Source organism: Lacerta agilis, chromosome 6 (assembly GCF_009819535.1).
Source record: "Lacerta agilis isolate rLacAgi1 chromosome 6, rLacAgi1.pri, whole genome shotgun sequence".
NCBI classification, from domain to species: domain Eukaryota; kingdom Metazoa; phylum Chordata; class Lepidosauria; order Squamata; family Lacertidae; genus Lacerta; species Lacerta agilis.
In genome coordinates this window covers 40,296,163-40,318,395 of record NC_046317.1, presented here as the reverse complement: position 1 = coordinate 40,318,395, position 22,233 = coordinate 40,296,163, and the positions used below count along the sequence as shown (strand labels likewise).

The following is a 22,233-nucleotide window of genomic DNA, read 5'->3' as shown; positions in this document are numbered from 1 at the left end:
ATGGTATATGGTTGAATTACTATGATGGCCATGTGAGGTGCCACTTATACCTGATAACTGCAGACCTGCATGTTTTAAGCATGTCTCCCCAAAACATGTATAAAATAGAGGTTAGGTAGAGATTTAAAGGGTCAGAGTTTCAGCCAGAATTATTTTTCAACTCCTGGATATCAGTGTCTCCTTTGTGCAGAAGTAATGCTGCACTATAATTACAGAACCCATTGAAGGGCAGGGGAGATGTATGAATGAGAAAGTGGGAAAAAGCAGCCCATGCAACATTCCTGGTTTACAGCAAAGCTAGTCTCCATTTGCTTTACAATATGCCTGATTTTGGGGAGGGAGAAAAAAGTGATGTCAGGGGAAACCTGTAACCAAAAGAAGGGGCACTCCAATACAATTAGCTAACTTGGGATGGGTAGTTATAGGATCAACTTACCATGAGAATGGGCCTTCTTTGCTTCCATTTTGCTTAATTTCTAAAAGTTGGTGACAGTTTTAAAAAGTTATTTTAAAACATTTTAAAAGAAAGCTAAGCAGCCACATACAACCACAATGGGAATTTCCTCCCTGTAAAACCATTTCAGCAATCAAATTGCCACCTGCAAATGATGTAGTAAACTGTTATAGCCATTTCAATCTATTCCTAGTTTAGGTATCAAGGAATTTGACCTCTGACTGAGCCAGTGGTTCTTTGCTATTTTCTACATCCCTGCAGTGCATGAGTTGCATCCATCTATGTGTCTCTGTATGTGTTGATGTCGCCTCCAGAATTAAATAAGAGAGCCAACCATTGTGCTTGTACCACCATTACCCACACTTATTAGCATAACAATTGTTGTCAGGACTTTTTACTGCCACTGCATTTCAGTTTCAGTAACAGATATTTAGAAAATAAATACAATATTTAGAAGTTGAAAAAAATTCCACCATGAGTTACAGTAACTATGCAATAAAATTTGGTTGATTAGAGCTCATCTTTAACATTACGATCTTTTTTCTTCCTTTTTTCTTTCTTGCCTTCTTTTCCTTTCGGTTCCTCGTTTTCATTAATTTTTTTATACACAACATCTTGTCCCTGTCTTCTCTTCCATTCTCTCTCCTGTTTATTCAAACAAGAATTGTAAAGCATGTTGGCAAGATGAAAAACCATGTTAAATATTAATATAAATAAGCTGCAAATAACTTAATTAATTGTATTCCATGTGTTAAGACCAAATGAAGGTTATAGGAATACATTACCTCGAGTCAATTTTTTTAAAAAATGTAAATGTCACAACCTGAATATGAAATGCAGACATCTACTTCTATAAGTTTCCGTAAAGAGATTTGTTTTTGAAATCTGCCTCCCTTTCCTTCTTGGCAAAGAGGGCCTCAAACTGAAAATGTAGGTTCAAGCCTTAACTCTGAAGATATTTTCCCCCAATCTAAAGTCAGTATGAACATTCCTAATAATAAGACCTAATGCAACACTGAAAACTTTCCCACCCTCAGATATTTTTGTTACTTTCTTTAGTGTTGTATAAACCTTGCTGGACTATTTTATTTATGTGCAATCTGTACAGCTACATTTGCACATTTATTCCTTAGTTTTCAGTGAATTCTTCATAATTTCAAAAAATTTAATCCTTTAACACCTAAAGCTTGTGTTTTTCAAGCAGCTCTTAATATGTTTGGAACTACATCAGTTTTGTTTCTTGCACTGTAAAAATGGAAGCATGCATTTCTACAGTTCTTTGCTGGCTACTTCTATGTATAAAAATATTATGTACAGTAGATATAGTATTGATTTTATGACTCCTGTTAGTGCTCGTTATGGTTAACTAAACTCTGCTGGATGTGCAGTCTAAATTATATGCATGTTTACACAGAAGTAAATCCTACTATGTTCAACATAGTAAGGGTGCAGGATTACAGTTTGCTCGAACAAGACTGACTGAACTTAACAAGATAAATTATCAAGCAGATATGTGTAAGACTCAGGCTATAAGGAACTTGGCATATTTCTTGAATAGTAATGGAATATTGTGTGCCCTCACAAATTATGCTTGCTTTACAACTTACCCTGTTCACCCACTTTCCCACAGTCCTTTAGGCCCAAGGATGATGTAACTGAGACCAGCAAAGATACCCCATAGTATCCTGGTCCTGTTTTACCTTATGAAGCATCCGAGCCTTACTGTATTGCTAGAGGAATTCTCTTGTGAGCTAATGATGACAGCAACCAACAGCCTGGATCAATTCACAGGAGGATTCTTCTGCCAATGCAGTAGGGCTCAGGTGCTTCATAAGGCAATCAGAACCAGGTACTGGTATTCCTGGATACAACTCTGTTGTTAGAGGTCCAAGTGACCTGTGCTGGGAATGCCTTTTACCAACTTTGTCTGGTACACCAGCTATGAACATAACTGGATTGTGATAACTGTATTCCATGCATAAGTAACCTCAAGACTTTACAACTGCAGTATACTCTATGTGGGGAAGTCCTTGGGCCTGGTCTAGAACCAGGTAGTGCAGAATGTAGTGGCGAGACTGCTGCAGGGTTCATGGCTCTTATGGTGATTATACAAATGCCTGGACACCTGGAGCTGTGCAGGTACACTAGCAGAAGCCCTTCAGCATCATCTCAATGCAACCACTCTTGTATGGTGATTACGTTACTTACAAATGTGGGACCCCACATTTCATTCCCAGCATCTTCAGCATATTGTTCATCATTTGTGATAAGAAAATTGTCAAAGATTGTGCCAGACTTTCCCTGTTGGAATTAAAAAGGTAGAAGGGAAAAATGAGTTACTGAAGTAAACAAAATCTAGCTAGATTTGTGAGCCATATATGATAATGGAAGTCCAACCATTATGTACTCAGAAGTAAGGCCTGTTGAATTCAGTGACACTTATTATTAGGTAATGGAGTTATGACCGCTGCCTGAATTTAACACCATCAAGAATGGTGCAGCCTGGCTTCACCAAAAAAAGCTCACAATACAAATTGGGTGTAATATAGGATACAGTTATTAAAGGTGATGCAAAAAATCCTCCCAAAAAACCTATGGGTAGAATTCAATGTCAGACAGAGCAAGCTCCTCTCTTCTCCCACCACATGCTGTTCTGGGGTTTTTTCTCACCTCCTTCCATCCAATTTTAAGGGGCTGACAGGGAGAGGAGGGGGGAACCCCATTGCGCAAGTTGAAGTCCTTGCACAGGGCTTCTGCTGACGGGGCTGGTTATATGAATCCTGCCCTATAGCTACAATAGAATGCTGCAAAAATGGGTTTCTATAAGTGTACACAGAAGGCTGTGTTATTTTCTTCTCAAGACTGTATTCAGTGGCTATCTATTTAAAATAATTTATTTCCTGCTGTATACTAAAATATAAAATATGAAAAGCAATAGAAAATGGCAGTATGCATATATAATATTTCATTGTTCTTTTTTTGAGGAAAACTCATTCATATTCAAAGCCATTACAGTACACAGGTTTTTAACATCCCATCAATCCAGCTATATCATAATCTTCTAATCTCAGAGGCCATTCTCCTCAAATTATCAACTCCACAATAACCCTACTCCAGAGTACATGGGATGAAGATCACCACTGAAGCAGATTCTATAGATGGCCATGCAGCCATTTGAATTAATTGCAAATGGGAAACACAATATATCATATTTTCAAAATGAATGCGCTACTAATGCAATTTTTCTCCAAAATGAGTGAATGATTCAAATTAGAAAATTGGGCAGCTTTTCCTTCATAATGGTACAGAATAAAACTAGACTCTGTAATAAGAATTATCTTTCCAGTTAAGGAATTAGTTCTGCAAACTGTATAAAATACATACCTGTAAAATTTCTAAACCAATGACACTGATGTTGAAATACTTGTAAAGATTAGGATCAGGTGTGTATTCTGGATTATCAACTAATGGCTGAACCCATATGCCATTATAATTGGGATTTTTGATTATACGAGGCTTCCAAATTCCCTAAAAAAGAACAATTGAGACAAGCTTGAAGTTTGTTTCCCCCCCAAACACAATTTAGTCAAAATAAATCTTGGCCAAGTCTAGTGAAATAAAAATAATGATATAGAATGTACTATCATCATTTGCTAAATATGTACTGACACATTATAGTTTTGAGTGTGGGCCTTTTGTAGTGATAATGCCAATAAAATCTTTATTTTACAATAGATAAAACCTATTATACACTTGTACTTTAACAATGATTTTAACGTGATGGGGAAGTAGTGTCCATATGTTGTTGGTTTCTCACCTCTCAACATCCCTTCCTTATTATGTTGGCAGGGACTTATGGGAGTTGGAGTCTAGCAGCATCTGGAGAGCTACAGGTTCCTTACCCATCTTAACTTGAAGATAATACAAGGGTGCGGGGGGACAGGAATGCAAAGAGGGAAGGAGCTGATGAGGTGTGACTAACTTAAGTCTATCCATTTAAATGGGTCTACTCTGAGTATACGACCCCTAATGTTTACCATCTAAGTCTCTGCATTTATTATTATGCAGACCTATACCAAGCTTACTCTGTACTCTGGGTTTGGAACCGATGGTGGTGCCCACTCTCCATCCATTTCTTCATCCCAGTCATCTGGCTTCGTGACATTTGGGTCAGGAATTCTTTCTGGCTGATCCCAATCCTAAAACAGTATGCATTAAGATGATCAATAAAGATTGTTTTCTCAAACATATATTTTAGCAGCAAGATAATCCTGATAGTTTATTAAAATGCTTGCTCATTTAATGTCATGTTGACCGATTAGTAAGTTGAGTCCCATGATGGAAGAGTAGTAAAATATAAATGTAAATAAATATATAAAAATAAGAATTGGTTATTATATTATTTTTTGTTGTCATCATCCAGCATTTCATATGTTATCACACTTAACAAGCTTTTAGGTTCTGTGGCATTCAACAAAATTCATTGCAACTACTACCAGGCATGAAAATTTGTTTCTATTAATCCCGTGATGGACATATACTGCATTGAACTTTGTGTTGAACCAAAGGTGAACTGTTCTGGGAGCACTGCAAACACCATATTGGTAGTTAATATAACCCCACAATTAATTGGTAGTTGATGTAACAATGAGGTAATGTATGTTTATACTCACTTCCTTTGATATAAGGTAATTGGCTTGTTTTGATGTTATCCTTATCTGTGGGGCTTGGGGTGCTGGGCAGAAAGGGGAACTATCTATAAGACTTGGGTATTTGCCATCTATGCCCTCATCTGGTCAGGTAAAGTAAGAAGTCCTGGCAAAAGTGACATATGCTGCTTTGTGTATAAAGAATGTATAAATGTTTGTTTGGTGCAGACATTTGTATGTAAAGGCAAAGACAAATGTCACTGAGATGCAGCATTGATTTTAGAGTTTAACCCAACTCAGCCCCAGGCAAGTAAATGATCATACCTCATTGCCTCATATGATCATTGCCTCAGCTCCTCCATTTGTTAAAGGGAAGTAATAATTAGCTACCATTGTGAAATTGACTGAAGTAAGCATTATTTAAGACAATTATAATAAAAAGGGAATGAAGTATATCAGACTGTTGTTGGAGCAAATCATAGAATTATAAGCACAGCTGCAACACCCACTGACTTCAACTGAGACAACAAGATATGGTCAGTGGACAGAATGCAACTGGGAAGTAGACAGTTTTAATATACATATATATCTATACAGAAAGAGAAACCATGACACTGAAACTTACATCTGGTTTCTTGTCCATGGGATCTTCAACAAGCTCCCTTTCATCCCAGTAGTCAGGTTTTGCCATTTCATGATCAACTATCTTCCTTGGAGGAAGGAAGTCCCAGTCATCTTCTAGATGGCCAGCCTCAGCAACATAATTATCAACTTTCACTTCATATGTTAAATCTGGACGTAGTATCAAAGTGTAGAGATGGGTAAAGTCATCGGTCTCGAAAAAGAAAAAGAATAAAGATTATTATGTAAGTAGAGAGTTCTTTTCTCATATTCCAAACTGACTGCTGGTTTTTACTGTTAAATGTTGCAACAGAATATAAACTAAATGGGAAAAAATGGCATACTAATTATCTACTCAATCACTGGGTGAAGAGTTTGGAGGCCAGAAAATTGAGGACAGAACATGGTACTTATTATTGGGTGGTGAGAGCCATTCCCCTTGCTTCTTGGGTTGTGTGTTAAAAGTAAATGATGCCTAGGATGCAAGAATGGCAACCATAATGATGGGTGCCCATCAGCCAAAGTTTGTTCTTGGCTACAGCTTGTGGTTAAGGAGAAGAGCTTTACCAGGATCCTGGGTTCAGATGACATATCAAGCAAAACCTTGGCGTAGTTGCTGCACCACACTCTAAAAGGTCCATGGAAGAGCAAAGCAGAACAAAGCTCCACTTCAGGAGCCAGCATGTTTGCATGGTCCCAGTAACAATACGTATAAATAAAAGAAATGGAATGTGAACTCCAGACTTGTAGTTGATTTCCCTGAAAGAACCTACTGCTCATGTTCTCTCCAAACAAACCACAATCTTGATTCAGATGACATAACATGCCAATGCTTGTAGCTTGTTGGTCCTGGTGCAGTGTGGTCAGGAGCAGCGATGGATGAGTTGCGGTGAATTAGTTGAGGACTTTTTGAGCAGCATGCACTAGCACTTTTCATTAACGTTAAAAAAGGTAAAGGGACCCCTGACCATTACGTCCAGTCGCGGATGACTCTGGGGTTGCGCCGTTCATCTTGCTTTATTGGCCGAGGGAGCTGGCGTACAGCTTCTGGGTCATGTGGCCAGCATGGCTAAGCAGCTTCTGGCGAACCAGAGCAGCGCACAGAAACGCCGTTTACCTTCCTGCCGGAGCGGTACCTATTTATCTACTTGCACTGGCGTGCTTTTGAACTGCTAGGTTGGCAAGAGCAGGGACCAAGCAACGGGAGCTCATCCTGTGGCAGGGATTCGAACCGCCAATCTCTTACTTGCCAACATAATCGTAATATACATTACTATTAGTTTCAACATCACTACTTGACCCAGACTTCAACTATGGGGTTTTCACTGTTGCTTGTGTGTGGAAAGTAGAATTTCAGCAAGACAGAAAGATACAAAAAATACAATTAGTAGAGGAAAACTAGCAGCAAGGACTAGAAATCAACAATGCTTCTCAGATACAAAAAAAACCTGATCATACCTCACATGTGATGTTCTTTTTGATTAAGTAATAATCATCTTTATAGTTGAAGATAACCTGCACTATCTTTTTGTCTTCTCCACATATATCTGGACCTAGGAGAAAATAAAAGTGCTCTAAAAACCCAACTGACTTGGATCAGAATTCCACCTGCACAAATACAAGTCAGTTAATGATAGTTTGAACGCTGATTTAGAAATTGCTGTTAATAGTACTTTCTTCTTCTTCTTCAAATGTGGAAGGTGACTTACTTCTTGTCCCTTGCAATCAACATTTTAATATTTTAAAACCATTTTAATCCCACTACTTCTAACTCTCAAAACAACATACATGGGAGTTGAAATAGCAGTTTTCAAAAATTGTAAGTAATAAGCAAAATGTTAAGACACATTGATTGCCAGTAAGTTAAAAAAAATGTCAAAAGGGTTGATAACTACTACTTTCAGTAGCTTTTAAAAAGTTCAGATTTATGTTCATGGTCTGTTGCTGTGTATCTGCATAGCTAAATTCAATCTTCAGAGACAGTATCAAATGTTGGCACCTACAATGGGGCAGCGGAGGTGAGCTGTTGACTTCATGCCCTGCTTGTAAGCTCCCTGGAATACTTCACCCTGATCCAGCAACTTTGTTGTCAGCTCACTGAATATACTTTGCAAAACATAAGGAAGCAAAAACTGGCTGTGTTTCCCCATAATAGGTAAAGGTACCCATTGTGGACGACTCTGGGGTTGTGGCACTCATCTCGCTTTACTGGCCGAGGGAGCCAGCATGCATCTTCCAGGTCATGTGGCCAGCATGACAAAGCCACTTCTGGCGAACAGAGCAGTGCATGGAAAACACCCTTTACCTACCTGCCAGAGTGGTACCTATTTATCTACTTGCACTTTGACATGCTTTCGAACTGCTAGGTGGGCAGGAGCAGGGACCGAGCAATGGGAGCTCACCCCGTCGCGGGGATTTGAACCTCCGAGCTTTTGATTGGCAAGCCCTAGGCTGTGATTTAACCCACAGCACCACCCGCGTCCCTCTTCCCCATAATACTGAGCCATTAATTATGGTTTAGTAAGCTAACCAGTGCACAAGCTGCATGCATCCCGTGTGCTCCCACTCTGCTTCTTCCTTAGTTGAGTAGGGAAACAAACCATTGAGCTTAACATTATCCCCAAACCAATCCTCGTGGTTCGTTTCTCCAAATAAACAATGTTTGGGAAGTCAACAACTTGGTTTCAGATTTTGGTTTTCTGGAGAAAAACAAACCACAAGAGCTGATTCAAGTATAATGATAAGCCAACTGCTCTGTTGTGTGTTTCCTCACTTGACTACCGGAGGAGTAAGGTAGGCACTCTTGAGCTTTGTGCACCAGATAGTTGACTAAACCATAAGTCATGGCACAGCATTGTGTGCAGCCACTAATTCTCACTGATATATACAGTGATGCAGACTCAAAAAATATGAAAACAGAAATTTCCTTATAGTGCTAAGCCCAATTCTCTCTTGGCTTGCAGTGTAAAAATGGATATGCTTTGACTGCTGACTAATAAGACATGTTGAGAACTTACCAAACATAATATAATATTCAGAATCTTCATTCATAACCTCTTGAACCAGGTCTGCAGAATAAAGTTTAACATAGGCACCACCACAATCGACATGTTGGTCGTATTTTACTGTATACTGAAGCACTAACGTCTGACCTTCATTGTTGAAGGGCGGAAACCTTGCTGACACTGCATAATACTTAGTGTCTTCAGTTGCCTTCAGACCTGTAAAATAAATCAAAGATCTAGAACTATGGTTTAAATGACTTATTGACTTATTGTACTTTCACAAAATCCTGTCCTTACTATGGTTATAATAATATAACTGCAAAGACTGTCTGGCATTATGTAGGATACGATTATTAAATAACCTCTTGCCAGTTATACTGTTATAACTGTTATATACAAAATTCCACTGTTGATTACTCTGGGAAGTTTGAAACTTGAATAAATATTAGTCAAGAAACAATTTACAGAGCCTGTACATTGATCAGGAAATAGACAAAGAGAAAATGGAGATATCTGGAAAAAGGCAAACAAAAGTTCAAGCACCTATGACCACTGATTGTTGGTGCTTGAACAGAAAGCCCTGTGCAGCTGACAATCAGCTGATCATTGGAGCTTCAAATTGCAGTCAGTCCCAACAATCAGCTGGGATTTGCTGCAATAGCATGCTTCCCATCCCCCCAGAGGAAGCAGTGTGAATTCAGAGCACTGGAAGAAGTGCTTTAAACCCATGTCACTTTCTAGGTAGAGGGGGAAATGCTGTTTTTAGGAGCATTTTTCCCTCTGCAGATACATTGAAGGGAACCCTATAACCACCAATCAACAGTCTCTTTGAAGGCATGCTCCCAGCTCCAATCAGCTGATAGTCATTGAAAGAGCTTCTTCAAAAGTGGTTGCTCTAACTACTGATCAGCATCTTTTAACAATGTCAGGGAAACAACTGGTGGGTAGCCTCCTACTGGTCAGATCCAGTTCCCCACTACTGCCTTAAATCTACAGGGATCCAATTTATCATCTTTACTAGAACAGGTGGCTAGGAGTGCCTTTTGTCATTTTAGCTTGACCCTATCCTAGGAAAAAAGTAGCACACTCACTGGTTACATCCGGACTAGGCCAATGTAGTGCTCCCTCTATAGATCTGCCTTTACATGTGGCTCAGAAAACCCAACTGGTATCCCATAGCTGTCAACCTTTCCCTTTTTTGCGGGAAATTCCTTTATTATAGCATTGGGAAACAGCAGGGATGGTTGACAGCTATGTATATAGCAGTGGGGAATAGCAGGGAGGGTTGACAGCTATGTATAGAACGCAGCCACCAGGATCTCATGTGATTTGGGCACATTGGATCATGTTAGACTAATTCTATCCACACCAATTACATTGATTGACTGTTTATTTATGGGTTCAATTTAAAGTGCTGGTTTGACTTTTAAAGAGCTAAATGTGTGGGATCACATTACTTGTAGGATCTATCTGCACCCATACAAATTTGCTCAGACGCAGAAGCCCTGCTCTCTAGCCCACCACTAGGAATCATAATGACAGTTATGTAGATGTTTTGATACCAGAAAATATTGTGTCAATAATGGAATAAAAGTGAAAGAAGGCATACATTCAGTCACAAACCTCATTTTTCACAACCTGGGGGATGGGAGAATGCATTATTTTACCTTTATCTTTTTCTCTATCTCCATAAAACCTTCCTGATGCAACACGAAATTTACCATAATCAGATCTATGTTTAGATTGAACCCACCGTTTCTCCCATTCATCTGAAAAAGTGAAAGAAGTAGCAATGAGGTATAGCAAAGCAATAATAAGCAACAATTCTTTCACATTATGTGAAATAGAATGAATATTTTAGGACATACTATGCAAATTAACTCATGGCTACACCACACATGGACTTGCCATATAACAAGCAGTAATTTTACAGATATTTAATCCAAACCATGAACTGTGGTCAATGTTAACTATGGTTTGTTTAAACCAACAACAAAATAACTTCATAGTTTGAAGACGAGTTGTTTTAAACCAGGGGTACCCAAACTAAGGTCTGCGGACCAATTATCCAGCCCCCGCCGCCTGCTCTTACCAGCGCAGCTGCCCATCTCCGGGTCAGCAGAGCACCGGAAATAGCTTGTGCGCATGTGCAAGCGTCATTTCCGGCGTACTCCTGGGTCTGCGGAGGCCTGTGTGCACGCACACAAGCTATTTCCAGTGCTGCGCCAGAAAAAACTGAGTGCACGTGCGTATGGGTGCGCGCTCCCCCACCCTCCGGCCTGCCACACAATTGGCACCGGAGGAACAGGAATTGTTTCCTGCTTGGCAGGGGGTTGGACTGGATGGTCCTTGTGGTCTCTTCCAACTCTATGATTCTAAGGCCAGGTAAGTTTGGCGACCCCTGTTTTAAACCAACAAAACTAAACATTAACCACATTTTTTCTATCTGCATAACACAACCAGCTGTGGTTAAGCAAAAGCAGAAGCAAACAGATTCTGAACTTCCCCTTGTGCTACTATGCCAGAGGAAGAAAAGGGAGGGAAAGAGCATATGCATCAGAGGCAAACCATTGCTCAGTCTCATCATACTAAACTGTGGTTTATAGTGATATTTGAATGTGGCCACTGACAAGGAATAATACTAGAGCAATCATACTAGAGCACCAACGTCTTTCTTAAAGATCATTCCAAGTGATGCAACCTTCATCATAGGCATAAAACCTGGCAGCAAACCTAAAAAGGCATTATTGATATATCTTGAATTACATTTGGTTAAAAACAACCCTACAAAAAGTATTTTACTCAAGAATGCTTAGCTGAATATCACAAAAGCCTATATTTAACTCCATCTGGAGCTAGAGAAAACTGCTCAATGATCCCAAGAGACTACTTGCTACATGTTGAATCATGTTTGTGATTTGCCTGGTTTATGGCATGTTTATAACACTGAACATAGGGCTCAAAATTCAAACAAATGTAATATACATTTGATTAATTTTCAATCCATTTTGTAATGGACTTTCAGTACAAGACTGGCGTCATTTAGTATGTCTTCTAAAAATGGGTACAAACAGGCACAATAAATAATAATAATAATAATAACACCTGTACTGATCTTCCCATGGGATAGAAATAAGAAATTGGAAGAAGGGAGGAAATTGTATGGGAGGTAGATGAGGATATTTAATATACTCTCTCTTCCTAGGAAACAGCACTAAAAACCTTCAAGTATGATTAACCAGAATCAAACTATTAACCAAACCCAGAAACCTAGTATTATGAATGCATTTGCCTTTAGTTCCATATAGAGCAGCACTATAAATAAAATTGCAGTCTGCTTAATAGTTGTTAAGAAGAGATATTGAAAGATATTCAAATTAGGATACATAGCTCAAATTTTAAAGCTGTGCAGTCTCTTACGCAGGGAAACACACTATACTATATCAGGACATCAGTTGCTTCTGAATGTTTCAGAATAGACAGTAAAAACTATTTCTATCTGGGTTACCTTTTCTTCATATTTAAACAGATGAAACGATTAACTTTGGATAAATCTTTTTATAAATTAGCTTGTGCTCTAGGATTCCAAATGCATCAGGACTGACTCCATTATGTTCAACTGGTTTATCTCTGTTCCTTCCATGCATCACTCACAATGAAATCCTATGCATGTCTACTCAGATGTAAGGGCCACTGAATTCAGTGAGACATACTGCCAGGAAGGACAGCACAACAGGACAGCAGCCTCACAATATTTGCAAGACAACTGCCTTTAATTATTAGTTTTCCTAAACTTGGGGGGGGGGGGTTGCAAAAGGTCAGTCTTCTCTTTCATGCTTCTATTCTTCATTTTTTCTGTAGTGCTACTGAGTGTACTGATAGTTTAGTAGAAGGGATACCATACAAAATAGATATTTCATAGTGTTTTGTCAATTAATTTTATTATTTAACAGAAAAAAATGAAATCAAACAAGAATGCAACTCTTTAGAGTAAGGCTACATAAATGAAAGAAGATTTAGAAGTCAACACTTTCCTTCCAGAACAGAGAAATAGCAAAGTATCACTTACCTTCATCATCAAACTCTTCCCTAAAATACTCCTTTATTATTGTATGCTGTGGCGTCTCTAACATAGTCGAAGGGCTATCATCATTGTCATTGTCAGTTTGTTCCCCAAATACCAGTCCTATCAAGAAGGTCCCTAAGTAAATCAGCTGCATTACTGGTATCATAGGAACTTAGCGTTCTGAAAGTGGTGGGAGGCTTCTTTAAATTGCACTAAGAGGACTACAGTAACACCCCCTCTGAAATATTGTCCCACTTCTCCTAATCTACAACAACAACAGTCACCACACTGATAATCATGCTGAACAGAAGGGTCTTTTCCACTGGTTAGAATCCATGAATAATTGAGCTACAAGGACCAATCAGAAGGGACCACGCAATTGCACTAGCACGGAAACTCCCTGGAATGTCTCAAAGGAAATGGATTCTGAAGACACAGGTGTCTGGATCTAATTCAGATCACTTCACACCCAGCAAGTGTATTGCTTTCCTACTAGACTACTCTTTGAAAGTATTGTTAGCATTCTGCCATTTGAAATATATTTGAGAATGCAGGAAGCAGAACTTTTTAGAATTCAGTACATCATAATAGCTCACCTTGTTTTTGTAAGTAAATATACTGTATTCATCTCAGTCAAAATAGCCTCGATCCCAACTGAAATGTTACCATTCCTACACTAGATTCCCTTCTGAAAACAAACTAAGTGGTTTGCAGCATTCTAAAAGGAAAAGGAAAAGCTGGTCAGGAGCTGTCACAATTTGACTATTGTTGTTGTTGCTGATTCTACTCCACATATTCAGCTAGTTATCAGTGTGTGTATAACCCAATCACATAAAAAGGAGTAAAGCTGCAAAGCCTTCATGAGTAATCTACAAGAGCAGGAAGTTGATTAGAAACTATGGCCGCAGTCCTAATTCCACTTACCTGGCAGTAATTCGTAGACATACCTAGGATTGCAACTTTAAACAGGAGTAGCTAACTATGTTCCTTCAGGTGCTGTGGATCTGTAACTTCTATCATCCGCAACTACTGGCCATGCTGATTAAGGCTGATGGGTAGGTGGAGTCCAGCAATGTGTGCAGGGCCACAGGTTAGTCATCGCTGAACTAAAGGAATTAGAGAAGACACAAGCTTTATATCACTATGCAGAATCACCCCTCTACTATATAATTTCTAAACAAGGTTGCAACCAAACACAGGTAGCTAACCAGAGGACCTCCAGAGTTTTCTGAATTACCATTTCCATTATTGCTCCTCATTGGTCATACTGGCTGGGGCTCAGGTTTCCTAGTCCTGTTATAGTTGGTGACTGTTCACTGTATTTCTCTAATTTGTATAAATCTAGAGTAATTCCAGTCATGATAAATGTTCAGACCAATCTCATGCATGTTTACTCTTAGTAAAAGGAGCTGATTAATCATTTCACATAAAAATTATTTTGGTTATTATTAATTTGATTTATAAGCAGCCCTTCACCATAAGTTCTCAATTAGTGTGCCCTAATTGTCATGGATTTCCAAAATAACTTCCAAATAATACGTTTTATCCTGACATTGTGAAAAGATGTATTCTGATCCTTTGCAAACTTTCTCTTTTTTAAATGTATTTATTCATTTTATAAAAGAAGTACCGGTACATACAAAACAAACACAAAATTCTTTTATCTTCTTAACATCTTTCCATTATCATGTTAGGGTGACTACCCCCGGTCTCCTCTCTCTGAAATTCATTTTCAATCCTCATTTGCAATTTCACACTAGATACTTTAATCTTATTTCCCTATAACATTATATCTTAAACTGTCTATTTCCTAACTCATTACCAAAAACCTCTAATCACTTCCCTAAGGATTATAAAATTTAAACATTACATATTCTTAAACAATCCAAATTCCTTCTAAACTTCCTGCCCCACTTCTTCTCTTTGGTCGTGTAATATCGCTGTCCCATTGGCAAGTTTCATAAATCCAAGCCATTAATATTCTTGCTGCTGTTGTGGCATACAAAACCCCAATAAAAAGGTTTCTGATTTCTCAATTAAGTGTCTTTCAACACTTTTTTCCTTTCACCACAAATCCCTTCGTAGAAGTCTTTAATCTTGGGGCCCATCCACCTCAATGGTACAATATTCCTTCTTTCTCTTGAATTTCCAGCATTTATACATCATTTTAATCATATTTTCCTTCAATGCTGTACATGCCACCAACTTGCAACCCTCTTTCCACCATATCTCCCATTCTCCAAGTCTGATGTTGTGCCCCCCATCCTTAACCCAATCAGTCATGACCAGTTTCTCATCTTTCATGTGCCACTCCAGCAATAAATTGTACTTTCTAGGAAAGTTTTCACTCTTTATGTCCAAAAATTCCGTTTCCAATCTGGATTTGACCCTTGTATTACCGTATTTTACGCTCCATAAGACGCACTTTTCCCCTCCTAAAATGGAAGGGAAAATCGCTGTGCGTCTTATGGAGCGAAGGCTTCGCTCCCACTGCCTCCCCCATCCCCCGTCGCGTTGTGCGGAAGGTGGGGGGAGGCAGCAGCGATGTTGCTGGATCATGCCAGCACCTCCGTTCACCGAAAGAAGCTTCTTTCGGCGAGCGGAGCTGCTAGCACGATCCAGCAACATCTCCGCTGCTTCCCCCGACCTCCCGCCGAACGCGACGGGGGATGGGGGGAGGCGGCGGGAAGCGAAGGGGATGCTGGTGGATCGTGCCAGCAGCTCCATTCACGGAGCTGCTAGCACGATCCACCAACACCTCCGCCGCCTCCTCCCACGTCCCGCCGAACGCGACGGGGGATGTGGGGAGGCGGCGGGAAGCGAAGGGGATGCTGGTGGATCGTGCCAGCAGCTCCGTTCACGGAGCTGCTAGCACGATCCACCAACACCTCCGCCGCCTCCTCCCACGTCCCGCCGAACGCGACGGGGGATGGGGGGAGGCGGCAAGAAGCGAAGGGGATGTTGGTGGATCGTGCCAGCAGCTCCGTTCACGGAGCTGCTAGCACGATCCACCAACACCTCCGCCGCCTCCCCCCACGTCCCGCCGAACGCGACGGGGGATGTGGGGAGGCGGCAAGAAGCGAAGGGGATGTTGGTGGATCGTGCCAGCAGCTCCGTTCACGGAGCTGCTAGCACAATCCACCAACACCTCCGCCGCCTCCCCCCACGTCCCGCCGAACGCGACGGGGGATGGGGGGAGGCGGCGGGAAGCGAAGGGGATGCTGGTGGATCGTGCCAGCAGCTCCGTTCACGGAGCTGCTAGCACGATCCACCAACACCTCCGCCGCCTCTCCCCACGTCCCGCCGAACGCGACGGGGGATGTGGGGAGGCGGCGGGGAGCAAAGGGGATGTTGGTGGATCGTGCCAGCAGCTCCGTGAACGGAGCTGCTAGCACGAACCACCAACATCTCTGCTGCCTCCCCCCATCCCCCGCCGTATTCGGCGGGAGGTGGGGGGAGGCAGCTGCGATGCCTGCTTTTGGGATCGGTGGGCGGCAGGGAGGTTGGTAGAGGATTTCCTCCACCACCCCACGCGCTGCCCGCCAATCCCAAAAGCAGGCTTTTGGGATCGGTGCAAGGCATGGGATGGTGGAGGAAACAGCGGGGATGCTGCTGCTTTCTCCACCACCCTGCGCCCCGATGCCAAAAGCAGGCTTATCCCCTGTTGCCTTAAAGGGACATGGGGAGGAGGGGAGAAAGCTTCTCCCCTCGTCCCCATGTCCCTTTAAGGAAGCGGGGATGAGCCGCTGTGAAGGGAGAAGGGCCTTCCCCTCCAGCACTCCCCTCCGTGTTTTTTAAAAATATTTTTTCCTGGTTTTTCCCCTTTAAAAAACAAGTGCGTCTTGTGGTCCGGAGCGCCTTATGGACCGAAAAATACGGTAATTCCCATCACTTTAGCCTCATGAACCTCCTCCGTTCCAGTACCAAATCCCTCTTTTAAATCTTCCAATTTTACATTGACTTTTGCAAGTTCTTGATTAAATGTCCAAACTTCCTGTTTGATTTTGTTAAGTAAGTCCAGCACTGTGTCCTCAAAAAAGGCTGGTTTTTCCTCTTTCTTTCTTTCTTTTTTTAAATTTTTAAATAGCTTTAATTTCAGACTTCTAAAATACAACCATATCAAATCAACCAATAGAAACAAATAAACAAAAAAATACAACCATATCAAATCAACCAATAGAAACAAACAAACAAACAAACAACCCCCCGAAAAGCATATAATCTAGACATAATAATCCACGAAAAATAATATTTGAAAAAACAAAACACACAGAAAAAAGCAAAGAATTATAAATAACAATTAAAAATTGACTTCCAATTGTCTGTATATCGCTTCCCTTAATAATGAAACAAAACTTGCTATACCTGATACAATGATTGAAAAATATATAACTAAATAAATAGCTCACATTTTAATATAAATCTCCCCACATATATCTCAATCTAAGCAAATCATCAAGACGCAGTTTTTCCTTCTTGAAAAGGAAGGGGAAATGTTAGTGCGTCTTATGGAGCGAAGGCTTGGCTCCCGCTGCCCCTGCCGCGTTTGGCGGGAGGCGGCAGCGGAGATGTTGCTGGATCCTCCCGCACCTCGGTTCTGCGAACGGAGGCTGCGGGAGGATCCAGCAACATCCGCTTCGCTCCCCGCTGCCTCCCCCCACCCCCGCCGCGTTTGGCGGAAGGTGGGGGGTGGCAGCGGAGATGTTGCTGCATCCTCCGCGCCAACCGCCGATCCCAAAGGCAGGCTTTTGGGATCAGCGGCAGGGCGCGGAGTGGTGGAGAAAGCAGCATCCCCACTATTTTCTCCACCACCTCCCCGCCACCGATTGGTGCCGGGCACGGGGTGGTGGAGAAAGCAGCAGGGATGTTGCTGCTTTTGGGATCGGCGGCAGGGTGCATGGTGGAGAAAGCAGCATCCCCGCTGCTTTCTCCACCCCGCGCCTTGCCGCCGATCCCAAAAGCAGGCTTTGGGGATCGGTTTGGGGATCGGCACACAGGGCGAGGGGTGGAGAAAGCAGCGGGGATGCTGCTTTCTCCACCCCTCGTCCTGCCGCCGACAGGGCGCAGGGTAGAGAAAGCAGCATCCCCGCTGCTTTCTCCACCCCGTGCCTTGCCGCCGATCCCCAAAGCAGGCTTTGGGGATCGGCGGCGGGGCACAGGGTGGTGGAGAAATCAGCGGGGATGCTGCTGCTTTCTCCACCACCCCACGCCCTGTGCTCATCCCGCTTGCTTTGAAGGGAGCTGGGGACAGAGGTGAACGCTCACCCCTTGTCCCCAGCTCCCTTCAATGCAAGTTGGGATTAGCCCTCTGAAGGGGTGCATGGCGCCCCTTCAGAGCAGCTTATCCCCGCTTTTTTAAAGGGAGCCGGGGAGAAAGGGTGAGCATCCTTCGCTCCCCTCCCAGCCTTTTAGAGGAGACGCACCTCATTTTTAAAGGGGGAAAACCAGAAAAAAATAATTTTTCCTGGTTTCCCCCCCCTTAAAAATGAGGTGCGTCTCATGGTCCGGAGCGTCTTTTGGACCGAAAAATACGGTATTTCCACTCAGCCTTAGATCTTTGTTTGGATATATTTCGAATTGCTGTTTTTGATCTCCTTTCTTCTTCTTTTAACATGGCTAGCAAACAGATCCAAGGTCACAGTTGTGGTACAGTGTATTGCAGGAAATAACAGTGTAAACAGTTCTAAGAATGTTTATAAAACAACTACCAGTCCAATGTCTCACATATTTTAAAAATCCAAAATGTCACCTTTCACTGCAAGTAAAAGGGAAGTAAATGGTTGTTTTAATAAGGTACTGTACTGTAATTCTCTCAGTTCAAAACAGCTGCAGCAACCTTGTAGCCTTTTAGCTCCAGACAGCAGAAAAGTAAAAAGTATCAAGTCTATTGTTACGTCACAATGGTGTCTTGCTGATGCTGACTGGTGATACCGCTTCCGCAGAAGGAACGGGCTTTAAAATCGCAATCCAAATCTTCGCAGGGAATCACTTTTAAGTCAATACTGCCCCCCTTACCCTGCAAGGGGGGAGGTTTGCAAAAATTCCTTTAGAGAAGTTTAAAGAACAACTTCACAGTCTTTGTTTTCGGCTCAGTAGCAATTGCCATCCATTTTTTTCAGCGGAAGAAAGCAACCTCTGTTTTTAAGTCTCATCCGTGTCCCGATTAAATTAATCAATCTTGGTTACTCATGATTTCAGAGCAATTTCCTTTGTTTCGGAGAATTGGCCGCTAACCTCCCAAGGACTCAAAGCTTTGCGTGAGGAAGGAAGCATTAGATCCTTAGTTCCCACGTCTCCAACCCCTCTCACTCTTGGCACTTTACTGGGGAGAGGGGGAGTTGCAACAGGAATCCCCTGGATCTCCAAGCCCCCAAAATGCTCAATTTTGGGGTTCTTCTGGGGGGTCCGCAGCGCTCTTGCGGTTCCCCCTGCCTTTAAAACGCTGGGATTCCTTCAGCCAAAGGAATCCCCGTCCTTTATGCTTAATGGCCAGCGCGACCAACCGGAAGTCGTATCCTTTGCAAACTTTCTCAGTGATGAATTAACAATCACTGAGTGTGCACAGGATTGTCACCTTTAAGTGAAACAGGAACAAATGGCTGATATTCTCAAGTATTGTGACAACACGCAATGCATGGAAGCTTATGCCATAATAAAACTTGTCAGTTTTTAACAGGCCACAAAACTTAGTTGTTTTGGCCTCTAATATAAATATTGATATGACTGGGCTGCAGAGGAGTGGTGTTAGTAGAAAGTTTTTACAGGGATTTCCCCCCACTCCAGCTCTGCAGTCCCAGGAATACTGAAATCATGTGAATTCCTTAAGGTCTTTGAAACTATCAACAGTAGTACTGAAACATATTGCCACATGCCAAGAAGAACTCTGACCATTACTTTCCAGTTTAGTGAACATGACTGCAAAATTGCTCAAATGCACATTTTGCTTCATGGTAAAGAACATACCCCAATCCAACTTTGCACTTTTCTAGGCTTGTCTCCATCCTCCTCTCTGCTGAATTCTACAAGGGCACAACTGAGAGTAAGGAGAAGGAAGCAGACAGCCAGAGCCACCAGTTGGCTGTATAGGAAAGCAGGTAGCTGGGAGGCTGGCAGAGGGCAGATCCTGGCTTACCCTACTGCCCTATCCTCGACTGACGAAAAGCTTAGTAGATTAGGGCAATCCAATCAGAGCTAGAATGTCTGCAAAATACCTTTACAGCTCCAGGGTTCCGAGAAAACTTGTCAGTGCTGAGTGAATTCCACATCTGTAGTGGGAACAGGATAATAAGCACCGTCTCTATTCGGAGTGACACCCAAATGAAGTTCTGTAACTCGGAATGCGCTCGAAAGGAGTTTCAACGAGGCTTTCTTCCAGGTCACGTACGTGCAAGCAGAAATGCAGATTTCGGCACTTTTAAGCCCATACTGGCAGCAGCCTTAAATACTTCGCTATACTTCCCCAAGACTTTTCCAAAAACCCTCGTGCGCCCCCTAACGATTATTATTTTTTGGCCCCCCTCTACCTTGCGTCCCTCAGTACACAAGTCACGCCCCCTCACACTTTATCTCCTCCCTCTCGTTAGCCGCGTAGGCTGTGTGTGTGTGTTTGCGTTGTTGTTTTTCCTTGCCGCGCCCGCCGCCTCTCCTCTTTATCTCGCGCCGCCTTAGTAAGGCCTCGCCCACTGACGGTGCGCGCGCACCCACCCGCTCGTTCTTTCTTTCTTTCTCTCTCTCCCTCCCTCCTCTCTCCTTCCCCCCCCCGCTCCTCCTCCTCCTCCTCAGCCCCGCCCGCGCGACCGGCGTTTGCTTCAGCGGGGCCGCCTAGCATCTTACCGGCTCCCAAGATGGCGTCCATCATGGAAGGCCCGCTGAGTAAATGGACCAACGTGATGAAAGGCTGGCAGTACCGCTGGTTCGTGCTAGACTACAACGCTGGGCTGCTCTCCTACTATACGGTGCGTGTCGAGGGAGGTGGGGGAACAAACCGGGAGGACGGAGCTGTGGGGGTGGGTGGGGTGGGGGTGGGTAGGGAGGGGGGCGAAGCGGAGGGCAGCCAGGCTGCCCGCTTGCCAGGGGTAGGGGTTTCTGAGAGAGGGAGTGTCGCGGTCGCGAGGAAGCCAATAGGGATGGCAGAGATTTTGGCGCTAGCCAATAGGGTGGTAGCGTTGGAAGATTTATGTGGAGGGGGGCGTGGGGTCGGGCCGCGTTTTAACTTGAGGCGACTGAAGTGGGATTTTTGTGGGGTTTTGAGGCAAAGGGCCTGGTGATGTTAAGTGCTCTTTACTTTGTGAAAGGGGTAGGCGGGTGTTGGTCTCAAAAGCACAAGCCTGTTTTGGGTCTAGGGGCGGGCAAGCTGTACTCTCCTTGCTTGAGGAAAGAGGGGTTGACTCCTTTTGGCAAGCGAGGGAGAGCTTCCGCGTGATAAACGTTGGCAGCTAAGGCTGCTTTTGTGCCGCATTTGAAGGCGGAATCCAGCCATCCCTCTCTTTCGAAGTAGGGATAGACCAGAAATGGGAAGTAGCAGTAACTCTCTCCCCCCTCACTATCAGATGGTGACTCCATCCTGTGCACCCAAACTTGAGAGCAAGTTTCATTGACGTTAGTAAACAATCAAAACATAGGCTCTGCTTATGGTCTTGCCCATTACTGTGTCTCCTTCAGGGGAGACATCTTGATAATTGAAATCTGCACAGCACAGGGGATTAATTAAAAGTGTAAAGAGTTGTTTGGCAGGATCAGACACAAGGTTGAACTACTGAGGCACTCTTTCTGCAGCTTACAAACAGGACAATAGGGACAAAACAATAGAAGATGTCTGTTTCGCAGTCTATACCACGCTAGTTACAGGTAGGTAGCCGGTAGCCGTGTTGGTCTGCCATAGTCAAAAAATAAATAAAAATTAAAACATTCCTTCCAGTAGCACCTTAGAGACCAACTAAGTTTGTTTTTGGTATGAGCTTTCGTGTGTATCTGAAGAAGTGCGCATGCACACGAAAGCTCATACCAAGAACAAACTTAGTTGATCTCTAAGGTGCTACTGGAAGGAATTTTTTTTTATTTTTTTTTGTTTTATACCACACTAGATACACTGTATATGAAAGCACAGTAACACAGGAATCTGGGGTTTACTATGTAACAATTTTGGCTTTAAAACAAAGTTTGAATAGGTTTAATTCAGTAAATTGTTTAAGATTCAGTTAAATTGAGTGTTGCTGCTTCAGATAGTGGTAGTCTTTAATAGTGGTAAACTTTGCAAGTTAGCAGGTGCTTTGTGCGGTAAAACTTCTCATTAGCACACAAATTGTTTAATCCAAATTTTATTTATTTTATGGTTTATTTTATGGTTTCAATTAGAACATTATAGACAGGCAACTTGTTTATTCAGGGTTAGTCATAGGTAGCAGTCTTCTAACACTTAACTGGGAGTAATTTGAGCTC

At 42.5% G+C, this 22,233-nt stretch overlaps 2 protein-coding genes across 9 annotated transcripts in view; one reads left to right on the top strand and one right to left on the bottom strand.

The window, feature by feature from the left end:
* Positions 1-832: 832 nt before the first annotated feature.
* On the bottom strand, positions 833-20,710 carry LOC117048385 (calreticulin-like). 5 transcript variants are annotated; one of them, XM_033152160.1, is made up of 9 exons: positions 20,629-20,710; positions 10,397-10,498; positions 8,742-8,945; positions 7,183-7,277; positions 5,729-5,938; positions 4,540-4,653; positions 3,839-3,982; positions 2,663-2,755; positions 833-1,099 (listed from the first exon to the last, which is right to left on the bottom strand). In XM_033152160.1, the coding sequence occupies exons 1-9, from the start codon at positions 20,651-20,653 to the stop codon at positions 965-967; spliced, it is 1,122 nt and encodes a 373-aa protein (XP_033008051.1). In that variant the 5' UTR covers positions 20,654-20,710; the 3' UTR covers positions 833-964. The 5 variants fall into 5 exon arrangements, with proteins under 5 accessions (XP_033008051.1, XP_033008049.1, XP_033008050.1 ...); XM_033152158.1 differs by lacking the exon at positions 20,629-20,710 and adding an exon at positions 12,799-13,219; XM_033152159.1 differs by lacking the exon at positions 20,629-20,710 and adding an exon at positions 12,799-13,213 and having other exon boundaries at positions 8,877-8,945.
* OSBPL9 (oxysterol binding protein like 9) overlaps positions 20,576-22,233 on the top strand; it is a 59,494-nt gene continuing 57,836 nt past the window's right edge. For all 4 annotated transcript variants that reach the window (XM_033152154.1, XM_033152152.1, XM_033152153.1 and 1 more), the window contains exon 1: positions 20,576-20,750. In XM_033152154.1, coding sequence (XP_033008045.1) covers positions 20,640-20,750 — 111 coding nt within the window. In that variant the 5' untranslated portion in view covers positions 20,576-20,639. The remainder of the gene's footprint in view (positions 20,751-22,233) is intronic.